Source organism: Corella eumyota, chromosome 6, assembly GCF_963082875.1.
Source record: "Corella eumyota chromosome 6, kaCorEumy4.1, whole genome shotgun sequence".
Lineage (NCBI taxonomy): Eukaryota > Metazoa > Chordata > Ascidiacea > Phlebobranchia > Corellidae > Corella > Corella eumyota.
This window is the reverse complement of record NC_137495.1, coordinates 7739807-7750744: the sequence shown is the minus strand read 5'-3', so window position 1 is coordinate 7750744 and position 10938 is coordinate 7739807. Positions and strand designations below refer to the sequence as shown.

Sequence of the window (10938 nt, the reverse complement as noted above, 5' to 3'; positions counted from 1 at the left end):
ACAGATACTAATGTACTACACTTTTTTACACTATGACTTAAATTTTGTTTTTTAAGTGTTGTAATCATAGACTTAAATTTTGTTTTTTAAGTGTTGTAATCATAACCGAAAACGGTAATTTTATAAAATAAAGACTACTTTTTTATGTTTATAGACTTTATTGAACTTAACAGGGCCGACATGGAATTAAATTTATTATCTGAATAGCGATTACCACTTAATCCAACTCACGTGCGTTTTGTTTTGATATTTTCAGTGTTTCCCGATTTTTACAAATTCATTATAATATTTTTAACCTGATATTTTTGTAATTGCACATGATTGCGCCGTTTTTACCAGCTAAAACGTCGGTGATATTTAAATATCGTTTAATTAGTGGTTTATACTTTATTTATTTAACATAATCAACCACTTTAACTTTTGTGAAGCTGCCAAAGTTTAGGGCAAAGCAATATGTATTTCAGATGGAAAAGGATAAAGTTTTTTTTTTCGTATATATCTTTATCCTCAATGTGGGAAGTCAAATGCGCGACTTAAACATAGATAACTATGCTGCTGATTAAGTGCTGGCTCAGCAGGAGTTCGTACTGTTTATAACGCCTTACTCAACTGCTCAAGGGCGCTACAGCATGAGATCAGTGGGGATTAAACCCACGACCTCATGTGTGGTGTAGCAAGTGTTCTTACCACTGTTATTAGCAAATTAGAAAAAGCCAATAGCTAAAAAAAACTAAAACTGTTAAATGTTTTTTTAGAGTAACTGTTTAAAATGATTTTTTACAAATATATTTCGTCCTTTTCGAAAAATGTTATAAAAATATCCTCCCCCCAAAATGGTAGTAAAAGAACATTTTCAAATGTTATTTGTTATAATAAAACTAAATATTGCAAAGCACAAAATAGACAATTTTCATTCAAACAAAGCAGAAAATACACAAACGAGAAATTATTAGAAAAACGTGACATTTCACATGTTCCAAATATCAACGATTTTTTAGCATCTTCTGCAGATCCTAAACATCAATTCAATGACATAGAACAAGAGGAATACATTCCTTATTTGCAGGAGGCAAAGTTTGCTCCACCACCAAATGGTAAAACTGTTTATTTTGAGACCTATGGGTGTCAAATGAATGTAAACGACGCCGAATATGCTTGGGCAATTTTAAAGAAAGCCGGGTATAAACAAACACATGATCTTGAAAAAGCGGACGTGGTGCTTTTGGTGACCTGCTCAATCCGCGAAAAAGCAGAAGACAGAATATGGCGGCGTTTAAATACATTAAAAGAACACAAGGAAAATTACCACGCTGCAGGATACCCGAAAATTGGCATTCTTGGATGCATGGCTGAGCGTTTAAAAAAGAAAATAGTGGAAAAAGAAAAGGCAGTCGATATAGTTGCCGGGCCTGACGCTTATCGAGATTTGCCTAGATTATTGGAACAAGCAACTTCGGAATCTACAACTGCAATCAACGTCATGTTGTCTGTGGATGAAACCTACGCTGACATAATGCCGGTGAGATTTGACAAAGCAACGAAGACCGCTTACCTGTCTATTATGAGAGGATGTGACAATATGTGCAGTTACTGCATTGTGCCATTCACTAGAGGCAGAGAAAGAAGTCGTCCTGTTGAATCCATAGTGGATGAAGTACGCCAGCTTTCGGATCAAGGCATTAAACAAGTCACTTTGCTTGGTCAAAATGTCAACAGCTACATAGACTTATCGGAGATATCGGCTCCCGCCGTTTCAACATCATTAAGTGCGGGCTTTAAAACAATATATAAACCGAAAATTGGTGGTCTACGCTTTGCTGATCTCCTGGACAGAGTATCTGATGTTGACCCGGAGATGCGCATTCGCTTTACCTCTCCACACCCCAAAGATTTCCCAGATGAGGTTTTGCAGATTATTACCGAACGCACGAACATTTGTAATCAAATACACCTTCCGGCCCAGAGTGGCAGCTCGAAAATACTAGAAGCAATGAGACGGGGGTATACAAGTGATGATTACCTTAAACTTGCCGAAAAAATTCGAAAAATGATCCCTGATATTTCGTTGTCTACTGACATGATATGTGGATTTTGTGGGGAGACAGAAGAGGACCATGAGGCTTCCCTAAAACTAATGGAACAAATGAAATATAACTATGCATTTCTGTTTAAGTACAGCATGAGAAATAAGACGCATGCTTATCATAAAATGAAAGATGACGTCCCAGAGAAGGTAAAAGGACTGCGACTGAAAGAGCTTATGGAAATTTACAGAATTGATCTTCTTGCAAAAAACAATGAGCTTATTGGCAAAAAACAGGTTATATTAATAGAAAAAGAATCAGCAAGAAGCAAGGACATTCTGATTGGTAGAAATGATGGTAATATCAAAGTTGCAGTTCCGAATACTTTGATTCCATCTAGACGTAATTCCCTAGTAGCTTCTGAAATAAAACCTGGTGATTATATTTTAGCTCAACTGGACTCCTATACTCCAAATACTTTTGTTGGAACTCCAATTTACCATACTACATTACAAGTTTAAAATTTTATAAAATAAAATCTAAAAAAAAATCTGGTTGTGTATTGATATAGACAAAAGTGTTTGTTTTTTAAAAATATTTTAAAACTGGTTTGGTGTAGTACCAGCAGCTTAGTGTAGTGACAAGAACACTTGCTACACCACACTTGAGGTCGTGGATTCCACCCCCACTGAGCTCATGCTGTAGCGCCCTTGAGTAAGGCACTATAAACGGTTCGAACTCCTGCTGAGCCAACACTTAATCAGCAGTATAATTATCGGGCAATTATAATCCATAATATCCCAAACTGCCACAGGCAACTCGAGACTGGGTTGGAGTAACTGATGTTACTCTGTGTTTAAGTCGGGCATTCAACTTTCCCACATCGAGGATAAAGATATATACAAAAAAAAATAGATGAGGTAGTCAATGGCTTACCCTACAGGATTTTAAGTGTCATAATATGGCTGCAACACTCAACTAATGTTTGCCTGCAGACTACAAATGACAATTTCACTTAATTTGTAGGCCTGTTAGTTAAACATACCTATATATAAATAATACACCAAGCTTCAATATAATAATTAATGTCCTAAATTGTTTTATTAAAACTTGAATTTAAAAAAAATTATTCCTTGATTCTGATAGACTAACTGTTTGTTAAAAGGCTCAAAAGGTCATAATTTATTATTAACAAGACTTCTCAGTTTTTTTGTAGGAACACAAGCACTAAGTTATTCACAAAGTTGTGGTTTGTTTTAGCCTCTATATTTCATATCTACTAAAAAAAAACAATAACATCTAGGATAATTAACAGTATTCAAAAGGAGGAAAAATTGTAAGAGTTTATGATGGTTGTGAATTTAAATTTAAATTTGCATTTGGCTGTCAAAAAAAACAATGTACAATTGGAACATTATAAATAAGTCCGCACTGAAATTTACAGTCTATATTCTGTACACACATATTATATTCAAAGCATTAGTTTAAAAAAACGACAGAATTTTTAGCTGTAGGTAAACCATTGTAAAAAAAATTGATACCTCTTGTACACTTTACAGATGTTAAAAATTCATAAATGCTGTACAACAACCCAAATTTTACACCAATATAATTCGACCTGGGTAATAAATGCATAACAACCGACATCCCATAAGCAATTAACTGCAAAAAATGGCCATTTTTTCTAGCGAATTGGTAATATGAAGAAATTTCGATGACAAACCAGCCAGTTTCATTATTGGCGATAAGTTGATATAAATACGGGTTGCAACATTATTATATATTTGACACAACACACACAACATCGGGGTTTGAAGATTGTCTTTTGGCATGACATAAAAACTTGTCGCCGCAATATAAATGAAAATATTTGTTTACAGATTGTTACAATTTTTGCGGTAGGTATTTCATTAATTCAAAACGTCCCACAAAAAAGTTTTTGTTGCAACGTATATTTAAAAGTTTCCAACATGAAACGGTTGTGCAGTATTTTAAAAACAATATCTACTGTGTTGACAATAAAAAATTAAGATTAATAAAAATCCGGCAGAGAAACCTAAAACACATATGTTGATTAATAACTTCGATTATTTTTATTAATTATAATATACCGGTATTAAAACTACAAATAAAATTCCATTATTTCAAACCATACTGCAGGTACATTGAAACTTTAAAAAGTTGAAAAACAACCAGACATTTTAGCTGTTAAGTGCATTTTTGTAATAGTCGAAAGCCGCCAAATAAAATAAGTCAAGATATTGTGATTAGTAACGATTTAAAAGCCTGCATGCTTTTTTCGCTAAACAATAAAATTCCCGATCGGTTTAAAAATTGTCATTTTCATTTGTTGATACTTTCAATAAATTTCGAAAGCTCATCGCTGTTGTTTTGGGTGGCGAACTGGGCATTATTTAATATCAGGTTTTGATCCCCGTGCCCCTCGAAAAAGCCCCCAGGAGATCCTTGGTGGTTGTTGTTGTTATTTGTTGTGAATCGAGTAAGTGGACGAAAGGAGGTCTGGGGCTGAATTGGGGAAAACACCTGGGCTTGCTGCTGTGGTGGGGTCATGGGGGACTGAGGGGGCATTTGGTGGAAGTGTTGAAAGTTATTAAAAGGCTGGTAGGGGGGCGACATAACTTGGTGGTTGGGACCATAAGCAGGGGATGCTGGGTTAAACTGAGCACCCATCTGTTGTGAAGTTTGGGGCATGGCCTCTTGGGGTTGTCGCTGTGGCGGAAACATATCATTTTGGGTTGTTGTTTCTGTAATGCTCATATTGTTGGGTTCACCTTGTTTAAGAGCCCCTTCTTCGATACTGCATTTCTGTTGGAGAAGTTCATCAAGGTCTTCCAGATTAAGTGAAGTGCTCATCGGATTCATAGTTTTTAGCACCTGCTCCGTCATCTTTACTCCTAAACTCGGAAAGCTGTCCTCCTTAAGCAGCTCGTCCGGCAGAGAGTCGAGTGCCTCCACCTCTTGCAAATGATTAATAGGATTCGGGTTCAAAACATCCATGTGACTCTTGCCCTCAAACAGTGACTTGATGGTCTGGTCGCTACTTGGGAATGGCTCGGCTCTTTCCAAATTCCAAGGTTCAGCAAAATTCTGTTGGTGATCTGTTGGTTCCTGTTTAAACATCTGGGCAGGCGGGGGCATGACCGAAGCCGGGGGACCTTGAAGCCCCATGTCACGCCTTGTCATACTAACTGTGCTCGAATGCGGGCCGATAATATTGTTCATTAACCCAGTTTTGGGGGTCATTCTCGAAGGTCCTGGCATTTGCCGATAATTATGAAATTCTGGCATGTGTGTGCGCGATGCTGCAATATATAAAAAATTATAAATTAAATGACATATTTAAACTTAGCTGCTATGTTATTAAGTGTACTTTAAGTTTAAATAGAGCTATTTAAAAATTAACAGTTCTAACATATAGGCTTGATCCACTTAAGAAATATTTAGGATTATTCCTGTGGACATGCAACTATTTTTAACTCAAGTTAAATTAAAATAAATGTTATTCTTACGAGTGCGAAATTTTCCTTGATGATTGAGCCTGTCTGTGATAACTTTTTTTAGGCTAGTTTTGCTCTTCGGACCCTTTCCGACACGAAATGGCATAAGTTTGTGATATGGATAGGGCGAGATTTCTAAATGATTAGTTTAAAATTTAATATTTAAAAAAACTTTATACAGTTGATGTTTTATTTGTGCAGTCAGTGCCAATCTTGCAGACTAATGTTGGTAAAAAAAAGTAGTTTAATAGGATATTGCAGAGGACTTGTTTTGCAAATGCAAAATCTGAATTCAGAAAATTGGTTAAAAATTAATTTTCATTAATTGCTTACTCAATTCCAAGAATTGTTTGTGAGACACGACTTAACATAAAGTAAAACAAATTTAGTGTCTCGTAAAAAGAAAGACATCCATAAATTACATTGACCATGCAAAATGCAACAAGTTATTTATTAAAATTAATCATGATTCCGTAACAGTTTTGATCTAAAAACACACACATTGTAAAAAAAAACAAAAAATCTATCAGATGAAGGCACGCAAAGGCTAAACAGATGTGCTAAAGGCGTAAGCGCTGATAAATAGAAAAAATATTTTGAATAATGCTAAGCAGTAGGCAATACACACCTTAAGTTTTAAAATAAAACTTACAAAAAAGGCAGATTACAGAAAAATTGCTGGTACAGAAATAGACGCTGAAAATTTATTTTTAGAAACTATTTTTGGACGTGATTCACTTACAGTAACTTATTCTTGGACTATTTTTAACTTTAAAAAAACATTTAAACAATATTATAATAAAAAGAAACTTTCCGCAGTCTAAGTAAGATTTTAAAATAGATAAAAACAGATTTTACTAAAATTTTCGATAAAATATTGCTACCGATTACAGAAGAAAAATGGGTATTTTTAAAATTATTTTGTATCAAACAACTATAAAACTTAGTAGAAACGACTAAAAATTGTATGAATAAAAACATTTCACTAAAACAATTACAACACTAAAAGTAAACTAGTTTTAAATATTTTGATCGGTGATAAGTCTGTGCATTAAAAAACAAAAAAAAAATATGAAACAAGTAGATAAAAAAGCTATCATTTGATGTAAGCTTTTTGCATACAGTAGATAGCTACATTTGCATAACAAAACATTCTCAATATTTTGGGTCACGTTTTCTATATTTGGTATGCTGCATAACGTCTTCCCCTTCCTTCGAAAAATCAGCTTAATTTTCTTTTTGAATTTCGAAATCGAACTTTAATCTTTCATCGTTTTCTAGCTCATACTTTTCACCTATCCAGTAAAATCGCTGCCAAACATATAGTTGTATATAAATAACACTGCGTTACCATCAAAATCTACAACTGCGTAAACTACCCTGCATCTTTCTGCTAACTCTGTGACACCACTTTTTCTATAGCCTCGACTGTTTTGCTGGAGTATAATTTTGTGTGGGCCAAACCAGGCAGGTTCTGTGAGCAAAAAAGGTGGTGTCAGGGTAGCAGAAAAATGCCTGGTTTGGTTACACAAAAATCATACCTTCTATAGGATTTGTATGTGTATAAATAGTAAGTGAATAGGTTTGACTGTTACATTTTTAAATGGAATGGCCAGATTTATCTAGATTTTGTTATCAACTGAAGTTGTTTAATTAGGATGTAAAAATTATAAAGAGTACAAACATAATTTTGCTATTACCCCAAGCAATGACTGAAGAGAAATAGAATGTAACAATATTTTCAAAGACTAATGCCCTCAACGAAAGTTAAACAAACAAGAATTCAGACAAAAGGCAAACACAGGCTTTAGAGTTTCAATGCCAATGGCTGGGTTGGTTAATTGATTATTTTATAACCCTGGTCAATAGCCTTTAGACATACAAGTTCAATAAAAATTGATTTAATTAACTCACCATGCTTTATCGGGAGATATGTGAACACCAATGGCTTGCTTGTTTCATTGTCTGAAGGCCTTCGCAACATAAATTGGACTGCTACAGTATCCGAAATTCGCTCATTTATATAAGGTGGTGTCTTAAACACAATAGCAACCTAAAAGATAGAATATTATGGTATTGTCAAGAAAATGAGGAAGTTACTTCTAAGGCATACAATATTAAACACATAGAAATTAATTTTAGAAAAAGGCATCAGTTTTCTACACACAAATTTGATAGTAAGCAAGTTTTAATATAAGTTTTTCAAATTTAATGGTTTTAGTTTCTTAAAGATGCCCCGCCCCCCCCTACCTGTCTGTGAACATCTGCCGGAGAAAATTCCCCCAATGCTTCCCAATTATCCTTAAAAAATACCACCTGGATGTCTTCTAAAAATTAAAATTAAAATTTTAGGTATTACATTGTCGTACAAAGGTTTTGAAAACTTTCCAATGGCCAACCATACATTATGTAAATTAGGGAAAATAGTTCAATAAAAGGAGAAAGTCTGACTTTCTTGGTGTAATAAAAGAACGAATCCCACATACAGTGATTCAACGACACCGGGTATTATTTGCATATTTTAATGTTTCACCTTTTTGAACTTTGTCGCATAGCAAAAAGACTTCGTCGTGGCCCAGAGAACTTCCATGTGTTTTGTCCACTCGGCAAATTTTCAGCACCGATGAACTTGTGGCTTCTGCAATATAGAGTGTCATATGTTAATAGTAAAAACCAATTGGCTTCTTTTAAAAGAGAGAACATATCCCTTTTTACCACACTCAGATTAACATTTAATATTTTTATACCAATCCAGTTAGTCCTACTAAATACCATGCAGGACTTCACAGGACGCGTAGACTGTTTTTTGTCTTTAGGGCAACCCAGGGCGTTTCCCAAAAGAGGGTTACGGCTGGGGTTAGTAAAAAGTGTCTTATTTTTGGCCTTTGGTTTTTAATCAAATAACAGCATCCACAAATAAACATTCAACGTGTTCTGTGTGGTCCTGTGTGGTGGTCTTTTGGTAGTTGGTAGGACCCAATTTAACTCTTAAAAAAAACACCTACTTTTATCGTAAATCTTCTTCGAAACAACCGGGGTCAACTTCCTTGTATAGTTTCCACTTGCATCTGGGATAAAAGCCTCAAAACAAAGACGAACGATGTTTAGGTCCACGTCTACTCCAACCTGCTCTTCTGGGTCTATCATCGTGTTAAAAGGGTTAACGCCCTTGGTCAGTCTGTCTCGTATAGCTTGGTTGACTTCCTTGCGCCGAACACACTGTATTCCCAGGTTTGGAAACCTGTAATAATTTGGTTGCTTAAAATTGCCAGATGATTATAGCTATACAATAACTTTCTTCAACAGCAGCATAAAAATTGCAAAAAAGGCACGTTTTAATAAATATACCAACATTTTTTGTTTGTTATAAATAAAATGAGAGTCACCATAATTTACACTTGCTTCACTAAACCAATTAATAATGGTTAGTTATCCATATACAATAGACCTTAGTTCACAGTATATATATGTAAGTTCAATTACAGGCCTACAAATTGAATAAAACTGCTGTTGGTGCACGGGCAAATGTTGGTATTAGGAATTGTGACTATATTACTCTGATTAAAATGTCAACCGTAGAGCGGGCTGTTAACTAGTTCATAAAATCTAATATTTAACAAAATTGCAAAAAAAATATATAGCCTATATAATTACATAAACCACAGACAAGTTCAATAGAAAAATTCACTTACACTCCAAGCATGTTACAACTTGGGTCCACATTGATCTGGCAAGTCCCATCTCTGCAATCTCGTCCAACTAAGCTGTGTGGGTGGGGTTTTGGCATTTCATCTTTGGAGACTAGAGACACTCGCATTATTGCTATTCCTTGATAATTGTCGATCTAAAAGTATATAATATAGAGTTAATACCTGTTTGTGGTGCATGGGTAGATTGTCGCAAAAAAATGTTTGTTGAGAGTTATGTAGAACGGGCAAAGAGAATAAAAAGATCGGTACCTATAGAATATACAGGATCGAATGGCTTGAAAAAAATAATGTACCCGAACGTATATCAAATAAAAAAATGGATCAAATAAATTAAATGGGTTGAATGTATATCAAGTGGTTATTAAATCGCACGAACCCAATAGACCAAATGAGTCGCATGCATTAAGCTTATTCTGAATGGGTGAGGGTCGGGGTTAGGGTTTAATTTATGCAATATTTTTGTTTCATTCGATCCATTTGGTCCATTCGATAACCATCTGATATACATTTGATCCATTCAATCCATTCAATCCTGTATATATTTAGTTTACTGGTATATTTCCTAAAAAAATTATCGAAAACCAAAAAAAATATATATAAACATGATTTTTAAACCCAAAAGTTGTTTTTTTGGCAGAAACTTACCAAACAGGAGGGCCATGTTTTTTTATCGCCCGTCGTACTTTCCCCGGGGATACTTCCGGCCGATCTTCCCTCGCATTCGTATCGGAATCTCATTCCCCGCTGCTGCGGTTGTTCCACGATAACGAGTCTCATGTTATTTTCAGGGGGGTGTCTTGAATTCATCATTTTCTTTGTTTAGAAGTTGATTTGGTAAAAACTTGTCTAGAAGGTTTTTTTCGCAGTCATTTGGCATCCAGAAAAATTGAGCCGAAAAACTAAGCCAAAATTTAAAGATTTTTGAACTAAAGTATAACAATTAGAAATAAAGGATCTCTATTAGCGCCGTACTAGAATGAATGCGGAAAAGACGGAAGAAAAAAAAAAGATTATGATAGGGTTATAAAAATTCCGCAATTCCGCATTTTATAAACTTGGCGGACGACGCTAATAGAGCTCCGAAATAAATACCATAATGCTAATTTTTTTTTAATAAATACTGGTTTATTTGTGTTGGCTAGCTTAACAAATTTACTTTAGTCTTCATTTATTAAAGAAAAACGATTTAATTCAACAACTTAAACTTAGTTATAAAGTTAGAAACTAGTTAAATAATTACTAAATTAGATATCCTTACCGTTTGCGGCAAACGGCAGACTGACCCTGATTTTTTCGGACTATTTTAAGGTGTAAGGTACCTTAATTAATAACACGATTACTTGGTATAGAGCTAGACAGTGTTATGGGGAATCTACTATAAAACTGGCAAATTTATTACGTAAAAACCGAAAATAGAACAGGTTTACAACTTTACTAGAGCAAATAGCCGAGAAAAATTCCCACTAAACTGACCTGTTAGTTTTTTCTGTTGAATGACGTCATGTCAAGATCGAGAAATATAAAACACAGAAGCAATGTTGCCAAAATAATTCTTTTTTAGTATTTTATAGAATTTAGTTATTAAATTAAACTATTAATATAGGTATTATGCTAAAACAACTTTTTTATTAATTCTTAAGCACAGTTTATTTAAAGTTTAATAAGAAATTTATTTAGATATATACT

General features: G+C 34.4%; 2 protein-coding genes across 2 annotated transcripts; one reads left to right on the top strand and one right to left on the bottom strand.

The window, feature by feature from the left end:
• The first annotated feature begins 763 nt into the window (after nt 1-763).
• LOC145755772 (mitochondrial tRNA methylthiotransferase CDK5RAP1-like) lies at nt 764-2545 on the top strand. The gene has a single exon (XM_082572019.1). It carries the CDS (start codon nt 770-772, stop codon nt 2543-2545), a length of 1776 nt encoding a protein of 591 aa, XP_082428145.1. The 5' UTR covers nt 764-769.
• A 729-nt stretch (nt 2546-3274) lies between these two features.
• Nucleotides 3275-10732, bottom strand: LOC145756065 (uncharacterized). Its single transcript, XM_082572301.1, has 9 exons — nt 10511-10732; nt 9898-10151; nt 9235-9386; nt 8548-8783; nt 8076-8180; nt 7793-7869; nt 7457-7595; nt 5555-5677; nt 3275-5347 (listed from the first exon to the last, which is right to left on the bottom strand). Exons 2-9 carry the CDS (start codon nt 10060-10062, stop codon nt 4368-4370), a joined length of 1977 nt encoding a protein of 658 aa, XP_082428427.1. The 5' UTR covers nt 10063-10151; nt 10511-10732; the 3' UTR covers nt 3275-4367.
• Nucleotides 10733-10938: the final 206 nt, after the last annotated feature.

Excerpts from the sequence above, each read along its gene's own strand:
- LOC145755772 (XM_082572019.1), top strand. The coding sequence starts at position 770 with ATGATTTTTTACAAATATATTTCGTCCTTTTCGAAAAATGTTATAAAA.
- LOC145756065 (XM_082572301.1), bottom strand. The coding sequence starts at position 10,062 with ATGATGAATTCAAGACACCCCCCTGAAAATAACATGAGACTCGTTATC. Across the intron at positions 8,784-9,234 it reads AGTTGTAACATGCTTGGAGT|GTTTCCAAACCTGGGAATAC; the intron begins GTAAGTGAATTT and ends AAATTATTACAG. Across the intron at positions 7,596-7,792 it reads CGGCAGATGTTCACAGACAG|GTTGCTATTGTGTTTAAGAC; the intron begins GTAGGGGGGGGC and ends TCTATCTTTTAG.